Below are 19,057 nucleotides of genomic sequence, written 5' to 3'. Positions count from 1 at the left end.
GCTCTGTCGCCCAGGGTGGAGCGCAGTGGCCGGATCTAAGCCCACTGCAACCTCCGCCTCCCGGGTTCATACCATTCTCCTGCCTCCGCCTCCCGAGTAGCTGGGACTACAGGCGCCCACCACCTCGCCCGGCTAGTTTTTTGTATTTTTTAGTAGAGTCGGGGTTTCACCATGTTAGCCAGGATGGTCTCGATCTCCTGACCTTGTGATCCGCCCATCTCAGCCTCCCAAAGGGCTGGGATTACAGGCTTGAGCCACTGCACCCGGCCTAAAGTATTTCTTAATAGTGATCATAATCTTTTGAGGCATTTCTGGTTTGTCTTCCGTACTCTATTTCTTTAATCTTCCACTCAAATCTTGCCTGGTTCAGGAAGGCATTCCAGACAATTTCAGGTGGGTCAGATGTTCCTGGTCTTTTGAGTTCCCACAATACCCTACATTTCCATCCATTGTTATCAATTACCACATGGGATTTTATTGTCTATTTGCCAGTTTATCTTTATGCAGCTCTGTGAATTTTTCCTGGGTGGGAATTACATCTTTTTTTTTTTAATATCTCCATGAGTTGCACATTATCTTGTATCTATTAAACTTCAAAAAAATAGTTAACATTTAAAAAATATAATGTTAACTATTATATAAATACATTTTGTCTTCCACTCACTAGATGAAAGGAGACTGAAGAATAGTCTTGTCTTCTATCATAGTGTTCTACTCTCAGCAAAAATTCAGGCAAAGGAATAAGTACGCATTCCCAACTGGCTCAATTGAATACATTCATTCATTCAATAGATACTGACTGAACATTTTTGATGTGCCAGATAATATTCTATGTTCTGGGCACACAAGCTCCCACCTTCAAAAAGCTAACCATCAGCTCACGCCTGTAATCCTAGCACTTTGGGAGCCCGAGGTGGGAGGATCACCTGAGGTCAGGAGTTTGAGAACAGCCTGAGCAATATGGTGAAACCCCGTCTCTACTAAAAATACAAAAAAACTTAGCCGAGTGTGGTGGCAAGCTCCTGTAGACCTAGCTACTCTGGAGGCTGAGGCATCAGAATCGCTTGAACCTGGGAGGTGGAGCTTTCAGTGAGTCAAGATCGTGCCACTGCACTCCAGCCTGGGTGACAGAGTGAGACTCCATTTCAGGAAAAAAAAAAAAAGCTAACCATCAGAGTTAGAATAGAAAACCAGAGATTCTAGTGTATGTTGAAAGATATTAAGAGGTGGAGCAGCAGAAGAGAGGCAGGCAAACCCCAGCGGGGCAGGTAGAGGGCAGTAGGGAGTCCCACACAATAAGATCAGCCTATGGGATGCCTTCGTACATGAAGCAATACAATACATTTGGCGGACATGGAAAAATTACAGTGGGCAGATGTTATTAAGATTCAAAGCAATGAGAAACACTCACTGCTGATCTCCCTCATCTGGATTCACCCCCTTAGTCTCAAGGAAATTCAACACAACACAAAAGGTTTCTCAAAAATTGCCCAAGAGAAATTTCAAGATGCTAGTTGTACCCAGGATCCCACATTGAATGCTGCATAATAGAGATAATTCTAAAGTAAGGCCTTGCTTTCATTATGCTGTAAACTTATCTACTCTTATCCCCTAAAGCAGTAAAACTGCTTCTGGCTCTGATGCTTCTGCCATTGACAAATCTCAACTGATAGGATTTCCCCCAGCACTTAAAAGAGTGAAAGTCAGCAGTAAGAATCTTATTAAGGTCCATGGCATCTATTTGGAATTTTTATGAGCACCAAGGTCAGCCTTAGATTTTTGAGTTTTGAAGAACATTGGCATTTAAAACAATAAGTTTTCCATAGTAATGCAAATACAACAGAAAAGACCCAGCAAGAGATTTGAACACACCTTGGTTTTTCAGATGGTGCCAGCAAGTACTCCTCCACATTGAAGCCTGAGAGATTCAACAGTGTGTGGCCCAGGTGGTTGGTCAGGTAGGGAGCACTGGAACTTCTATTTGGACACTTCTGAAATTGTTTTCAAAAAGAAAAAACAAAAACTTTTCTATAACTTACAAACCGGTTCACTGACATTACTCAAAACTACAGGTGACTTTTCTCTAGCTTTCAGTTTTTAATAAATTATCTGTAGCCTTTTATATGTTCTGATTTCTAAAATCTCTTTCAGAGTCACATATATTTGAGAATTAAGCCAGAATACCACTGTGACTTTTGCAGTCAATTATATCTGAGAACTTCAAATCCTTTTCTGTATGTAAGTTTGGGCAGATTTACAAAAACTAAAAAGGAAAAAAAAAAATAATGTTTTCACTGGGGTGATCTTGCATTTGACGAACCTGAAAGAGAGTCAGAGACAACTAGTGAGAGGAAGATAAGCAGGATAACTCAAAGGCGTGTGTCTCTTTCATAAGGGTCTAAAGTAGAAATCAAACAGCTTTTCTCCAGCAACTCACCAGCATGCCAACAACACCAGCTCTGAATCACAGAATAATCACCTAACAAGGTAGGAGGCAGTGGTCAACACAACACGAAACCCAGGCCGCGGGAGGCTGCTCAGTGATGTGCTCTGCCCTGCCACAGAACGGCTTTGGAGTTAATGTGCTTTGTTTCCATTTCTCAAACACTTTCAGAAAAGATATATTAAAATAGGAAACGACTCTGTCTCTGAGTCTTTTGTTATCAAGTTGCCAGGAGTTTGGTCTTGCTGCACCGAAAGCCAATCACTGAGACCATGAGTGTTGCCAGGGAGGAAGCCTTTAACTGAGTTCTGCAGCTGAGGAGAATGAAAAAGTCTCAGATCCATGTCCTCAACTATCTAAAACTGGTGGGGATTATATGAAGGGGAAAACGGGAAAAGAGGAATGAAGGAGGGGTAAGGAAGCAATCATGATGCATGAGGGGTCTGGAGTCTCATTTTCTGAATTCAGGGATCTAACGTATTTCAGTCCCTTGCCTGAGGATCAGTTTCTTGAGGAAGAAACTCGGGTGGTGAAACAAACATAAGTTTCAAGTTTTAAGATCAGGGAGGGTCCATTTCTATGTTTATTCAAAAATCCATAAATATTACTTCTAAGATACATTTGGGCCAGTTTCACATTCATTAAAGCTTTGGAAGCTTGTCTGCTTATTTGCAAAATGAAAATGAAAACAGGCTTACCTAAATGCTTGGATTTGCTGTTAGGTTCAGATACACATGAAAGAACTACAGCAAAGTAAGAAGGGCGATATACATTTAAGATACTACTTTCAGCGTCTTGAAAGAAAGGCTTGAGGAAAGATACGAAAAAGAATAATAATTGTTGTACATCATAATTCAGCAAAACTCTCACTTATTTGTGGAATCTAACAAAGTCAAACTCATAGGAATACAGAGTAAAATGGTGATTGGCAGAGAGGATGTTGGTCAACGGATACAAAATTTCAGCTAAACAGGAGGCAAAAGTACAAGAGATCTATTGTACAACATGATGACTACAATTAGTAACAATGTATTGTACCTTGAAAATTGCTGAAAGAGCCAGTTAAGGTGGCTCACACCTGTAATCCCAGCACACTGGGATTACATTCCTGAGTCTGAGACCAGCCTAGGCAACATGATGAAACCCCATCTCTAATAAAAATACAAAAATTAGCAGTGTGTGGTAGCACGATCCTGTGGTCCCAGCTACTCGGGAGGCTGAGGTAGGAGAATGTCTCGAACCCGGGAGGCAGAGGTTGCAGTGAGCCAAGGTGGCACCACTGCACTCCAGCCTGGGCCACAGAGCGAGACCGTCTCAAAAAAATGAACAAAGAAAATTGCTAAAAGAGTAGATTTTAACTTTGGGAGGCCGAGGCGGGCAGATCACAAGGTCAGGAGATCAAGACCATCCTGGCTAACACGGTTAAACCCCGTCTCTATTAAAAATACAAAAAAATTAGCCAGGCATGATGGCGGGTGCCTGTAGTCCCAGCTACTCAGGAGACTGAGGCAGAAGAATGGCTTGAAGCCAGGAGGTGGAGCTTGCAGTGAGCCAAGATCGCACCACTGCATTCCAGCCTGGGCGACACAGCGAGACTGTCTCAAAAAAAAAAAAAAAAAAAAAAATAGTAGATTTTTAGTATCCTCAACACACACAAACAACACGCACACAAATTAGTAATGTTGGGTCAGGAAAAAATACCCCAAAATATGGTGCTTTCACATGCTGAGCGAAGAAGTTTCAAGATATCTCTGACCTCCCTCCTATCACCCATCTCTCCCAAAGCACAGGATTGATTGAAATTCTTTAGCCTACCTGAGAATCTAGACCCACCAAGGGAGGAATGTTTATTTCTTCTCCTCCCTGTAAGACTAAAGAATGTACCAAATCCTAAAGCAGATAATGGTCTGTTCCCAGATCCATTTATTCTTTATTGTAATCTTTTATTGTCCGTACAGAATTCGTCTTCTCCTCCATGACCTGATTTGCCAGGACCCAAGGCGTCAACTATACTTTCTGCTAAACTTGAGATGATATTAACGTCTGAACTCATGCGGTGTATATAATAACTCTGTAATTCTCCCCCTGTACATGTTAAAGAATTCATAGCCTTTCTCCAAATTAATCTGCCTTTTATGAGTTAATTTTAGCAAAACTACAGAGGATGAAGGGCAAGTTTTTCCTGTGCCCTGCAATAAAGTACATGAGGTAATGCATATATTAAATTAGCGTATTTAGCCATTCCAATAATGGGTGTGTGTGCATTGTGTGAGGGAGATATTTTATATATATTATATTTATATATATAATTCTTATATATACTAAAATATATTAAAAATCATGATATATGTATATATCATATCATTTTATATATAATAGATATAATATCATCATATATGGTATGATGTAACCACAAATATAGATAACTTCTGCTTCTCAATTAAAATAAATAAATCAATCAGCCAAACTTGAACATAACAACCGTTAAAGTTTCCCTACCTCTAGCTTTCCTCTCTCCAACTCACTTTACCACCCCTATACCTATCAAGATACACCCTTCAAAATGGTGTTGTCAGTTAGATGATTTTCTTGCTAAAAAAAATTCCAATTCTTATCAAGAATTCAGGTCTACTAGAAAATGTCCTTGGTCTCATTCTAACCATTATCTGTGTAGGTGTCCCCAAATACACCCTCTGTATTAAACTGAATATTGACCTCCCCGCCCCCCACCAAAATATCAGGCCCCCATCTCTGGACTCTTTAAATGCTACTTAGTATCTTGATGATGTTTTTAAGTTACAGATCTTGAGTCCAGAAGATTATCCTGGATTGTGACAGTTCGCCCTCATGCAGTCACCTTGTAACTGAGCTGCTTAGCAGTTTAGCCTCAAACCTCATTTTAAAATGTTTTATCCTTTCCCTCTTCCTCTTTCCCTTCCCCAGTTTCAAGATGTAGCTCTGAGATAAACTTTACAGCCTCGAAATGTTTTCTTTCTCTTTCCTTTCCCACTTCATGCCCCCATGCCTTATGCGCATTTATTTATCTAGATGCTTGTTAAGCACACGCCGTGCTCACTTATCCGGTCATATAATTCCTTAAAAGTTTCAGGGGACTAGACACCTCTGAAAATCTGTCCCCAACAAAAGATAACTTCAAGGCCGGAACTCATTCCCAGCTGAAGACTGACTATAAGATTGACTGTGATTAGTTTGTAACCTGGCAGGATCCACGATGGAGTCAGCCTCTTCATCAAATGAAACAATAATTCAAGATGAGTCACTGGAGTAAGTAACCCCTCTTGGGACCTCCTAGCTCCCCCTCTCCCCAATCCCCAACCTACCAACCCTGCCTCTTCCGCATTCCAAACCCTTTCTTTAAAAAACCCTGTGTTTCCTCCACAAATTACAGCAGAATTGCTGTAATTTCTGCTCTTCCCATTGCTGGCACAGATAATCAAGTCTTGCTTACTTTTAATCAGCTTGTTATTATTTTGGCCTCTTTCTACAAGCAGCGAGCAGCCAGGCCCTTTTGTTGGTTACAACCTCTGCCACTGTTGAGAGGGAGACAGAGGAGGATCAGACAGAGAAAGAAAGGGAGGAGGCACTGTGACAATGGAGATAGAGATATGTGTAATGTCACCAGAGGCCAAGGAAGGCCAGAAGCAAGAGAAGCTGGAGGAGGAAAAGGACAGATTGTCCTCAAGAGTCTTCAGACACCTTAATTTCACTCCATTGACACTGACTTCAGACTTCCAGCCTCCAGAACCGTGTGAGAATAAACTCATGTTTTCTTAAGTCACCAACTGTGTAATAATTTATTACCTCAGCGACAAGAAACAAATCTGCCCTCCACCTATTCTGTATAAAGCCACACTCACTCCCGATGACATGTTTTGGGTCATAGTGTTGTTATCCATGGGAGCTCAGGCCCTGAAAATCCCTGTTTGTTCTTTAGAGTTAGCTCAATTCCTGTTCCCCTTTGAGCCTTTTCTAATGGTGTCTCCTGCAAATCGTTTTCATCCTCAGAAGAACTAACCATGGAACTTTTTTGTAGGTTTCGAGAGAGCCACAGCATCTTTGATAAAACATGAGGAAATCGGTCAGGCACGATAGCTCATACCTGCAATCCCAGCACTTTGGGAGGCCGAGGCGGGTGGATCACAAGGTCAGGAGTTCGAAACCAGCCTGGCCAAGATGGTGAAACCCCATCTCTACTAAAAATACAAAAATTAGCAGGGTGCAGTGGTGCATGCCTGTAAGCCCAGCTACTCAGGAGGCTGAGGCAGAAGAATCACTTGAACCCAGGAGGCAGAGGAGGCAGTGAGTCCAGATCATGTCACTGCCCTCTAGCCTGGGTGACAGAGTGAGACTCTGCCAGAAAAAAAAACAAGAGGAAATTGACATGCCCTTGCAGACCCAGGGCTTCCAGATAGCACACATGTATTTAAGGGGAGAGAAATATTTTTTCCTTCTGGCAAAACACAGTCAGCTTGGCTCAACATGAACACTAAAGACCAGAGAACTAGCCATGGGTATATAGGCCTTCCTTCCACACATCTTTGTGTACATCTCCTTTGAGCCAGCCCTGAAGAGGAACCACACCCATTGCTTAGGAATTGCATTAATTCCACCTCAACTCCTTCTCTCCTGAGGTTCTCTGATTTCTAACGTGTGGTCCAGTATTTCTCAAAGTGCATCCCGAAACACACTGGTGCCACAAAAGGGAAGGACTATTCAGTCAAATTTGCAGAAAATGCTGCATCTACTCCACTGTCAATTCAAGGACAATTTCATTATCTCCAAATAGCTTCTTACAAGAGCTGTGGCAAAGATACCTGCTTAATCCTGCTTTATCCAACATTTGTGAAACTTACTTGACTATGGAACTCTTTAATGTAAAATGTTTTTTTCTCACATATTACTGAAATCTCACAGTTCATGTTCAAGGTCCTCAGTGGCATTTATTTTCTAACAAAGAGCAGCCTGAAAGCTCGGGCTGCAAACATAGATACAGAGACGAATTCCCACACAGAAAGGGGCCTCCCGTGTAGTCAGCAAGTTTCACTGACGTACAGTGGGCCCCAGTGAGCACATTCCTTTCCTTTTTGGACATACTCACGTAAGGAAGCTTGCACAGGGGGCTTGCTTGGAACATGCCTGCAACACTATAGAAAAGAAGAGCTACCCTCGGCCAGGCACATCCACCTTGAAGGGTAATATTGTTTGGCTCTGTGTCCCCACCCAAATCTCATCTTGATTTGTACTCCCACATGTTGTGAGAGGGACCCCAATGGGAGATAACTGAACATGGGGGTGGTTTCCCCCTTACTGTTCCCATGGTAGGGAATAAGTCCCATGAGATCTGATGGTTTGATAAGGGGAAACCCATTTCCCTTGGTTCTCATTCTTTCTCTTACTGCTACCATGTAAGAAGTGCCTTTCGTCTTCCGCCGTGATTGTGAGGCCTCGTTAGCCATGTAGAGCTATAAGTTCAGTAAACCTCTTTCTTTTGTTAATTGCCCAGTCTCGGGTATGCCTTTATCAGCAGCATGAAAATGGATTAATGAAAAGGGTTCTGCCCCTGATTCATGCACAGTAGGAGGAGATAAGCAATATGGAGTAACTTAGGTTAAGGATCTGCCTGTGCACTAAACAGATGGGGTGGGGACTGCCGGGGATTTGCGTCTTATGGAAATGAAACACCTAGTTCTAACCAGTTTTTTGAGCCCTATATAAATGGAGCACCTTCCCCACTCACTTTTTTATTAAAACCCTTGCACTTCACTATAAAATGACAATGCTTTTTTTGAGATCCCTCTCTGCAGCAGAGAGTTTTTTCTCTTCCTTTCACTTACTACATTTCTGCTGTAAGCTCACTCTTGGTGTGTCCACATCCTTGATTTCCTTGGCCATGAGACAAAGAACTTCAGTTGACACCCTAGACAAAAAGACCATTGCACTTGAGCTTCCTTTTTGTTCTCGGGAGCACTTCCAAAGATAACTTGGAAGTGTGTCCCACATAGCTGTCCTCAACTTTGGCTCGAATAAACTCTCTACCTATATTAATTTGTCTCAGTTTCTTCCCTTAGGTTGACAACTATTAAGGAGAACTGCATCTCATGAGCCACTAAATAGGAAAGCCCTGTAAACATGTTCTCCAAGTGGCCATTTCCATTATAGATGCTCAGTTAACTTCAATGTATTTTTTCTTTTCCCTTTTTCCTATAAATTAGACATGCCTTCATACTTGCTTATTGATTGTGGCTAGCAGGTCTATGCCTTTTATTAATTAGAGTCTGAGATTTTCTTTGAGATGAGTTCCAATCAGTTTTCCAAATAAATTTCAATTTATTCTCCTTCACAAATTAGACAGTGATGTCTCTCACCTTAATCACCTTAATAGGAAGGCACACCTACTTCCACATGTTTTTGTATGAATCAACCATAGTCAGAGAGCTAAGGGGCATCTTAGCTGTTAATATCTAGCCCAAATAAAAATACGGCAAGAGCCTTAAGGTCATGCTGCCTTGAAATTTAGAAAAATTTCCTTCCATAGGGCAATTCTAGCTTCTTTATCATTACTTGAAGAATATTCATTTTCTTAATGAATGCCAGGGGAATGTTAATGACCAAAGGCAGCAGGCAATGAAGGAGAGGGGCACCGTCAATCTCTACAGCATCTGTGTTCTATAAATATTCACTTTATGTGATGAAACTTTCCCCAGAAACAGCTAATCCAGGAAACCAAAAAGTCATAAAGACGTAGGTACAAATATGAACATTTTTATAGATGGAGTAAACTCATTTTTTTCACTTGAATTTTAGATTTAAAAGGATCAAAAATGCTGCAGAGACCTACCAGGCAGCCACATGAATCCTGGAATTCTGGGTGAGAAAAGGGATGTGTGTGCCAGCATGAAGAATTAATCCTAAAAAACAAAGGAGAGAATTAGAATGATCTTTTAGATTTACAAAGCCATTGTATTTCTGTAAGGGAGAGTTCCATCAGACTAGAACAGAGTTCACAAGATAATCATCTCCTACTGCCAAGAAGGCAGAGCTCTTACATTTGTTTTCACAGCTTGAGCTGTTAATCTGATGACAATGTTTTATTACAACGCCAGAATTTCCATTATATTACATGGGACTCACTTTTCTCACTGTACTGAGTGTATCACAGGGCTCCCTAGGACTTTCACGGCGGGGCTAGGGCTCCTGGTGGAACCTGAGGCTAGGCTTCCAGTCTCATAACCAGGTACCAAGCAGCAATTAATAAACAGCAAGACGCTAATTCCTTTTTGTGGCATGGCACAGTACTTTAATCATCACTTAAGGAAAAACAATTTTTAAATTTCCACTTTAAACCTTTCTGATTAAACTTTCTGTTGCAGAAATATGGTGCAACAGACATAGTTATGAAAACCATTTGTAGCAGTGGTTCAGAAACACATTTGGATCCACAGTTTCCCTATTGTTTCTATTTCCTTATGAGTCCCATACTTTAAAATATTTGTTCTGGCATTTGTAAATCAAAATTTGTTTTAATAATGATAATTACTCTTAATTACTCAAAAATTGGAAAAGATATTTTTACCACCATCCTTACTAGCCCTGCTTTTCAGAAGAAGACGTGGGGTCCAGAGAGGTGAAGCAGCTGTCGAGATCCCAGCTCTATGCAAAATGTGTGCTGCTCTAACGAGAAAGCCAGTATGATAACACCAATTAAAGAGAGCCCGGCCCAGTGAAAAGAAATTTGCCATTTCTATTAACCAGGTTAGCAAAGTACAATGTCTATGTAATTTTGAAACAACAAAATAATGTAAAGATTTCTCCACACTACTTTCTTGGCTGACTAGCTTACAGGGACTCCAGTTTGAAACCTAAGAGTTTACATGGAAATAACACCTAAGGGAGTTACGTATTTAATCAGAGTACTGTATCTGATATGTACTTTAAAAAAATAATTCCATTTATACTTCTGAAACTCATCAGGCCTTTCTTTTTCAGATGCCTTAGATGATGGTTAACAAGTGTTTATAATTTAATATATGACTTCAAAATGTCAGTCCTCTTTTTCTCTTCCAAATCCTCCCTTATTCTTCTCCTAGCTCCCTTTTATAGAGTAAAACTACGTGTCCATGAGAGGTACACAATGGCCCATGACAGGTAGTTTTTTGAGCACTTCTCAGCCTCCAACAACTTTTGTGTTCCAACAGATTCACTAAGAAGCTGTGTGAATGTCCATAAAAGGGAGAGACAGAGGGGATGATCTATGAGAAATCAGATGTTTCTACATAATCTTTCTGTTAAAGTTTAGGAATCTAAAAATAAACTTTGACTTAGCAAAGCATTTCCCTAAAGTGGCCTACAGGACACAGCTGCAGAGAGGCTGCTGGAGCCCAGTCATTTGGTCCTTCAGGTTTGGACACACTGCGTGAAATAGCTCTCTCTACTACAGGGATGCCTGGAGTTCTCAATCACCTAAGATGCATTTTCTTTTCTTTTTTTTTTTTTTTTTTTTTTTTTTAGATAGAGTCTCACCCCGTCACCCAGGCTGGAATGCAATGGCACAGTCTCGGCTCACTGCAACCTCCGCCTCCTGGGCTCAAGAGAGTCTCCTGCCTCAGCCTCCCGGGTAGCTGGGATTACGGGTGTGCACCACCATACCCAGGTAATTTTTTTGTATCTTTAGTAGAGACAGGGTTTCACCATGTTGGCCAGGCTGGTCTCGAACTCCTGACCTCATGATCTGCCCACCTCAGCTTCCCCAAAGTGCTAAGGTGCATTTTAAATCTTGAAGAGAGAGGCAGAAGCTCTAAGGACCTACTGTCTTGAGAGTCGCTTTCTGAGGCAGGAACTTACCTTAAACGAACAAAAGCTCTCCACAAGAGCTACCCTGCTGTTGAGGTGACTGTTTTTTCTACAGAACTGAGAGCACACGTATGCAAATGAAGGAAGGCAGAGAGGTTCAGCAAGTTGCATGGGTCACACAGCCAACAAGAGTGGAGCTGAGATTTGGATTGAGAAAGACTGGTCCCATATTACCCCTCTATCATGATCCCTGGTATGCACATGCTGCTGATCTGTGGCCTCAACTTTCATCTTTACAGGCCCCTCAGAGGGAATCTGTCACCAACCATGACAGATTCCAAAGATCCCACCTTTTGGCTAATAATGAGCCCTCTAGATTAAACTCTAGATTTTCCTGAGTACCGAGATGATCTATTATATCGCTGCAATCTAGTAACTTTCTTTTAATTACAAAATAAACCTTACCCATCTCCCCACTTGGCTTTTAAGTTTGATAGAAATATAAGATTTGCTATCACTTTTGTTCTGTATTAAAGCATTAACAAGAATGGGTGAGGAAAGTGACCATTTTGTGTTAGAAATAGGAGGAGAATTCGACACTGAAGTGCCACCAGATGTAAGCCTTGTAAAATGAAGCTAAATATGTATATCTACCCATCAGCTTCTAAAAGTTGACAACTTTAACACATTTTAAATTTTAAATTATGCATCACCTACTACTGTGAGAAAACTCATATTTTAGATCAGATTTACACGACAGTGGATTTTTGTAGAGCTCTTCATTGTCTTCGTATGACAGGGAGGTACAAATCAGAAGTTCAACATAGCACCCTTGAGTCGACACTCAGAGTTGAGTATCTCATCAGAAAAACAACCTATCAGTAGAATCTAATCTATTATTTTTAAATGTTTCCTCTAGTTAATTATCAAGTGATTGCCCAAGTCTTCCAAGGAGGTAAAATGTAGATATCATCAAATTCAACAACATTTTGCACTTACAGAAGGAAATCTACAGGTTTTAAGTAAAACTTTTTGCTTTGATTTGGGGTCCTAGTGAATCAAGGCCTATTTGTATAACATGGACATAAATTATTATTAATACAAGTGTTCACAGCAGCTTTTCATGTACCTCGCTCCCCTAGCCTTTTGTTATGCTGACCACAAAAATAGATAGAAATGATTAAACATAGAAATGAGTTAAGGATAGATTAGGTAGATTTCACAAAGAAAAGGGAAAACACAAAAACATAAATCCAGGAAGGTAGAAGAAGAATGGACAGAGGAGAAAAGCAATGAGGCTGATCTGCAGGCTGGGCTGAAGGGCAGGAGCTCGCGGAACAGAGAGAGGAGAGGAGGAGAGTTTGAGACTCTATTGCAACCCATGTAAAAGGAACTGGAAGTAAAATATGTGTCCAAACAAAATGTCCAATATGTTCTGCTGTCCTTTAATTATTGATTCCACCTTTTGTTTTTTCCCCTTGAAGGAGAAGGACTAGATAAAAGAATGTTTTTCTTTTTCTGACTGGTTCTTCTTTGATCCCAGGTTGGGCCAGGGTTGGACCCAGTGGGGCCCTACGTTACATTTCAACTTTTCAAAGGTAGATGTATTTTACACCCTGTGTATTCCATCAGAGAGGAGAAAATAAAACATTACCACTGAAGCCTTAGTTAAATAAATTACTTTGTTTTGCAAAGACTAGAGTGAAGCAACATAATTAATTATCTATTAATTTTTTCTTACTGAGAACATTAATAGTTTTTCAGTCTCACACTAATTACCAATATGACTAATGGGCAAAATATGTCAACACAAATTAGAAAACATATTGCCAATGTTGTATTATTGTTAGATTTTTATATTTACTACTTAAAAACATACACTTCTGGCACTTAATAAATCATTATTGCTTTTATCACTTGCCTCATTTGCTCTACCCAGAACTGTAAATTCCTTGAGACCAGGGCCATATTCCATATTAATCTTGGTTTCTACAGCAGCACTTTACTTGTAGTAGATCTTCAATATATAACAATTGAGCAAAATAAGAGGGAAATAAGTGTTTATACAGAAAGGCCTCCCTTATCCAGGTTTCATAGAAAGGTCGTCACAATAACCATGCTTAAACACTAAAAAGATAATTTTCAAAGTAATTCACCCCAGATTGATGTACAGTACCGACCTTTAAATCTTTTAAGTTAAAAAAACTATAATTAATTTTTCATATGTACAAGTATTCTCTAAAAGTAAATAACAGCTAATACATAATTCAGACTTAATTGCTACTTCATTCTTTTCAGCTTTGGGTTTTATTAAACAAATTGAATGCTATTAATTATTAATTTATTTTGCAATAATATAAAGCACGCATGTACAAGGGAGAAAAGGGGTAATTATGTAGCTTATGTAGGATCATTTTATGTGGTGATACCCATAAGGCCCGTTCAGTAATAACCTACTCATTAGGCTAATTTTTTTTTTGTTTTTTTTGTTTGAGGCAGAGTCTCGCTCTGTCGCCCAGGCTGGAGTGCAGTGGCGCGATCTCGGCTCACTGCAAGCTCCGCCTCCCGGGTTCACGCCATTCTCCTGTCTCAGCCTCCCGAGTAGCTGGGACTACAGGCGCCTGCCACCACATCCAGCTAATTTTTTTGTATTTTTAGTAGAGATGGGTTTTCACCGTGTTAGCCAGGATGGTCTCGATCTCCTGACCTCGTGATCCACCCGCCTCGGCCTCCCGAAGTGCTGGGATTACAGGCTTGAGCCACCGCGCCCCGCCTAATTTTTATTTTTTATTATAATGTAAACTTGTGACATGAAATAACCAATCATGGAGAAAAACCCATCCTCCCAGGCTACAATGTTACCAGTTGGGAGTGTTCACTTTTGCAGAGAGCACCTGATACTTACTGGTCTGGGTTTACATCTACACAGGGCAGATCTTGATCTCTAAACTTCCGCAGAAGAACATGGGTGAGGTCCAAGTCGTCGCCCGCACTGCTGCTGTTCATTGTGAGACAAAGGAAACAATGTGGGATTATTAGTGGCTCCCAACAGAGAACGGAGAACCGGCTGCTGACCTCACATTGTGCCCTAGTCAGGCTGATCCATCTAATGATTTCCAGTAAGTGAGATAAAGCTAATTTTCCACTGTTTTTATGGTAATGCCAAACAAGCAATAAAATTGGAAAATTTATTAAAAGTGTAGTTTTGCCATCAGATATGCATATTTATAGACTTGCATTCACAGTACATTATTTTCCTTAACATTTTCACTTAATATTATAATACAACCATTTTTCACATATTTGCATGGTTTTTAAAAACACATTTTAAAGGCTACATCATATCATGTTGTGTTAATATATTAACATCTGCAAAACTATGCTCTTAAAGTTGGAGCTCCAGTTGGGTCTGAATATTTGTTCTATTACATAGTCCTGAAATAAAACAATTTATAAAGTAAGAAATAGCATTTGGTTTCTATATGTGAGCTATATTGAGCTACATTTTCTTAACAAGAGGTCCTCAACACAGAATCCTATGTGTGCTTTAGGTACACATTAAATTTTACTGGCACGCATCTCAGAAGTCTATTTGTAGTTCAAGCAGCATTACTGAAAGCCAAAACCACCAATACTGAATTTCCTTACTGAAGACACCATCAGCAATAAGACTATTCACGTTACTATGGGGAGTTGTAGAAACAAACCCTGTATTAAATTTCACACCTCAATAATAAGACAATCTTGAGAAAATGTAGAGAAAAAGACATTTTAAGATTTTCTAAATTGGACTGAAAGAGAATGAGCTCATTTAATTAATTAAAATTCTAAATTGGTATTTAGAAAAGAGTACAGATTCATTACTTTTCAGAATTTACATTGTGTTATTTATAAAATACTTTTGAGTAAGAATCTTTGCAAACACTTGTCTCAAAATTTTTTAAATGATGTATAACCAGCATTATAGATTATATAGATATACCTGGTGACCTCAATTCTTTTTGGAAAGAATTCTTTATAAATTAACAAATATACATAAATGATTCCTTTTAAAGAACTTAAAATACTAGCTACATTGAAGAAATGCAAGCACCAGAGGCTGGGAAGAATAGGGGAGTAAGAGAGATTGGTTAATAGATACAAACATACAGTTATAAAAAAAATAGGTACTAGCGTTCAGTAGCACAGTAGGGTGACTGTAGTTAACAACAATTTATCCTATATTCAAAACAGCTGGAAGATTTGAAATGTTCCCAAAGAAAGAAATTATAAATATTTGAGGTGATAGATATCCTAAATACCCTGCTTTGGTTATTATACATCATATGCATGTATCAAAATATCACATGTACCCCATAAATATGTACAATTATTGTGAGCAATAAAAAAGTTTTATAAGTGAAAATTCCAAAAAAGAAAGAAGAAATGTAAGCAACCACAGAGTAATCTGCAACCACTGATTTCTCTAATTTTTTGTTCACAGACAATAAATAAATGAGCCCAAAATATTTTTCTTAATTGCTATGAGCATTAAAATGTAGAAAGATCTGAGGTGGAAATGTAGGAGTTTCCAACCACGTCCTGAAGAACAAACGTAAGCTCAGAATGAGAAGAAACTTCTCATTAGGCTACTGTTCAGTGTGACCTGTGACCCTACATATAGAATGGAACATTACAGACTCCCAATTTCTCTAATTCCTTTACTGAGCTCTCTAACATACCAATCTGATACTTTCTTTGCTCAAAATTTATCAATGGCTTCTTGTTACCTATGCATCTTGAAATAGTATTTGAATCCCTCCACAATCCTAGGGCCTGTTGCTCAACATTTCTTCCTGAACACGGCACCCAGTCCAGCCTAGCCAGCGCAGCCCAGCCCAGGAGAACCACTGTTTGATTGGGCAGATCTGCTTTTGAGGGTGCTGATCCCTCTGAGTCAGTATCTCCAACATCCTGGACACTTGATTGGAAGCCATCTCCAGCCTGACCTGGAAACCTTGGTTGGAACACCGATTCCACGACAAGTCCTCCCTGCCTCCTCTGCTCCATTTGTCCTGCCTGGTGGCCTTGGTACACATCTTCACTGGAGTTGAACTGGAGGCTTACCCTTGTTCTCATTACTGGAATGAAACAATCCTTGAGGAAAAGGCACAATGCTTAGGGTAGGTGTTGGAACTCAGTAGGGTCTCATAAATGATGTGTTGAACAAGTTGTGATATGTTAAAAACACACTGAATTCAATGACCTCATCCTTAATCTCTATCCAATTATTTTACTTCCCTAAATCTGGCCCTTTCTGAACTCTTACCATTCAAACAAAAACAAAATTTAATTGAAAAGATATTGCAATGTATTACATCAAATTAGTATTATATTTCTGCTGAGGAGGACTTTGTTTCCAGAGAAACTTAAAATGAAAACACCTCTGTGGCATCCAAATCCAGAATAAGTATTTATAGTAAAACACTATCTTCCCCACTGCATAAAATTTAATAAAGATTTTAAAATATTCGTATGGTTTACAACTGTCCTAATATAATTTCCTACAGCTATGGCCAAAAACACACAACAGTGGAACATGCTGCAATTTACAACAAAGTTATGTGTCCTAAGTAGGCAGTGTGACCTCTGTATAAACAGCCTTCAGGTTTCTAACAAATTAGGAAATACAAGCTTCTTTTTAAAGTATCTTTGTCACCACAAAATTCAAATGCTTTTTCCTAAACTATCCCTCTTTTGTTGCCTTCAAACTCCCGGCTATATTTTAAAGTACATCCCTGTGTTAGAAACACTTGACATCTGTCCTTACTAGACTCTAGAAATTGAAAATTACTACCTGATTCTCGAGGAAGTTCGTAAACGGAATCACTCTCTCTAATAATCATCTCTTAAAATTTAATGTGCACCAGAGTGACCCAAGGAGCTTGGCTGAACAAATGCACACTCCTAATGGGCCTTCCTGGTTAACAAGTCCCCACAGAGCTTCTGATTTAGACGAAGATCAAACCAACCTTGAGATACACTGGGGCATCTGGGAAGACAGCAGCCTGCTCTCTCCCCTTCCTTCCTTCCTTCCTTCCTTCCTTCCTTCCTTCCTTCCTTCTTTCCTTCCTTCCTTCCTTCCTTCTTTCCTTCCTTCCCTACACTCTCACCTCCAATCTTTCAACCCCTCCTGATCTAACCAGCTTTTGGTGTTGATAAATTTCTGGTTCCAGGTGAGGTCTTGGGCTCTGTGGGATTTACTGTTGGCCAAGCAAATTCAGGGCCATCATCCCTACAGGCCAGGCCACATATGAATGCAATGTGAAGAACAGGAGCAGAGCATCCAGGGGAAAGGACCAGAAAGGACCCATTCTGGGAAGTGTGCCCCTCAGAGACCTGCAAATCTCCAGTGACCTCAGCCTCCCCTCTCTCGCTGAACCTCAGTAGTCAAGAAAAAGCTTAATTAAAGGAGCTGATGCCTTCTATTCCTAAATGAGACAGAGTATAGGAAGCAAATGTCCCCACCTCCCTGAACAAAACAGACATTACTGGCAGCCCAGCTGCTGCTCTACATAGGAAAATGCGCTTTGACTTGGAATTTCATCTAGTTGATAGGCAACATCCTTATCTGATCTGTCAAAACAGCAATAACAAACACATGTCCTGGGGTCCCAGCAACCAGAGAAAAACCCAAACAATGCCAATACTTATGAAAAATAAAGGTGCTGCAGGAATACACACTTTAAAGTTAAAAACAAAAAAAGAAAAACCACAGAAGCACATGCCTACACAGGACTTTCTCAAACCAAGAAGAATGGCTTCCTGAAGATAATATTAGAGGTAGAAATTGAGTAAGATGATAGCCACTGTATAGATACAAACAGTGATGTATAAGAAATAGCCACACAGAAGGAGGACAAAAAGGAAAAAGAAATCCTCAAGGAAAGATAAAGAATTAAAAGATGGATTTGGAAGACCTTAACATGAGATGTGATAGGAATTCTAAAAGGAGGTAAAGGAAAAATAGGTGTAAGAAATTAGATTAATAATAGAAGAAAATTACCCTGAACTGACAGGATGTGGTGGCTCACGCCTGTAATCCCAGCACTTTGGGAGGCCAAAGTGGGCAGGAAACCTAAGGTCAGGAGTTCGAGACCAGCCTGGCCAACGTGGTGAAACCTCGTCTCTGCTAAAAATACAAAAATGAGCCAGGTGGGGCGGCACATGCTTGTAATTCCAGGTACTCGGGAGGTTGAAGCAGGAGAATCACTGGAACCCAGGAGGTGGAGGTTGTAGCGAGCCAAGATCACACCACTGCACTCCAGCCTGGTCAACAAAGTGACATCCCGTACCCACCCCCCTAAAAAAATTACCAAAAACAAAACAAAACAAAAAAAAAAAAACTACCTTGAACTGAAAAAAGACTTAAATCCGCAGTTTTGATGAGGAAACAGTAGGGGGAAAAATCCTTTACTCCAAGGATAAAGAAGAAATCTTACACAACTCCAGACAGAAAAAGTCACCTATGAGTGGAAGAGACTCAGATAGACTGCTCAAATCAGACTTCATACCTGGAAGCTACAAAAATAATCCCCCTCATATCACTCCCCAGATTTTAGAACTCCTTAATGCCTCCCTGCACTGTGTTTGCAAAATAAAGTCAGTTCTCCTTAGAATGCCTTATGGTACCTGCCAGAAACCATCAAGGTTTCTGCTAGACTTCTTTCATTACTTTTCACATTTACTCACACTTCTTCCTTTAGAGAGAGTAAGAGAGAAGAAACTTTCTCTCCTCCATGTCTGGAAAACACCTATTTATCT

At 40.0% G+C, this 19,057-nt stretch overlaps 1 protein-coding gene across 1 annotated transcript in view; it reads right to left on the bottom strand.

Moving 5' to 3' along the window:
• Nucleotides 1-19,057, bottom strand: part of ABCA13 (ATP binding cassette subfamily A member 13) — a 503,546-nt gene that overhangs the window by 174,028 nt on the left and 310,461 nt on the right. Inside the window, 3 exon segments of the mRNA XM_017868548.1 lie at nucleotides 1,873-1,991; nucleotides 9,303-9,372; nucleotides 14,160-14,249. Coding sequence (XP_017724037.1) covers nucleotides 1,873-1,991; nucleotides 9,303-9,372; nucleotides 14,160-14,249 — 279 coding nt within the window.

The sequence above is a fragment of the Rhinopithecus bieti genome, unplaced genomic scaffold (genome assembly GCF_001698545.2).
Source record: "Rhinopithecus bieti isolate Rb0 unplaced genomic scaffold, ASM169854v2 scaffold_3527, whole genome shotgun sequence".
In the NCBI taxonomy this organism is placed as follows: domain Eukaryota; kingdom Metazoa; phylum Chordata; class Mammalia; order Primates; family Cercopithecidae; genus Rhinopithecus; species Rhinopithecus bieti.
Note: the sequence above shows the minus strand (reverse complement) of the source record. Positions and strands in the feature narration are given on the sequence as shown.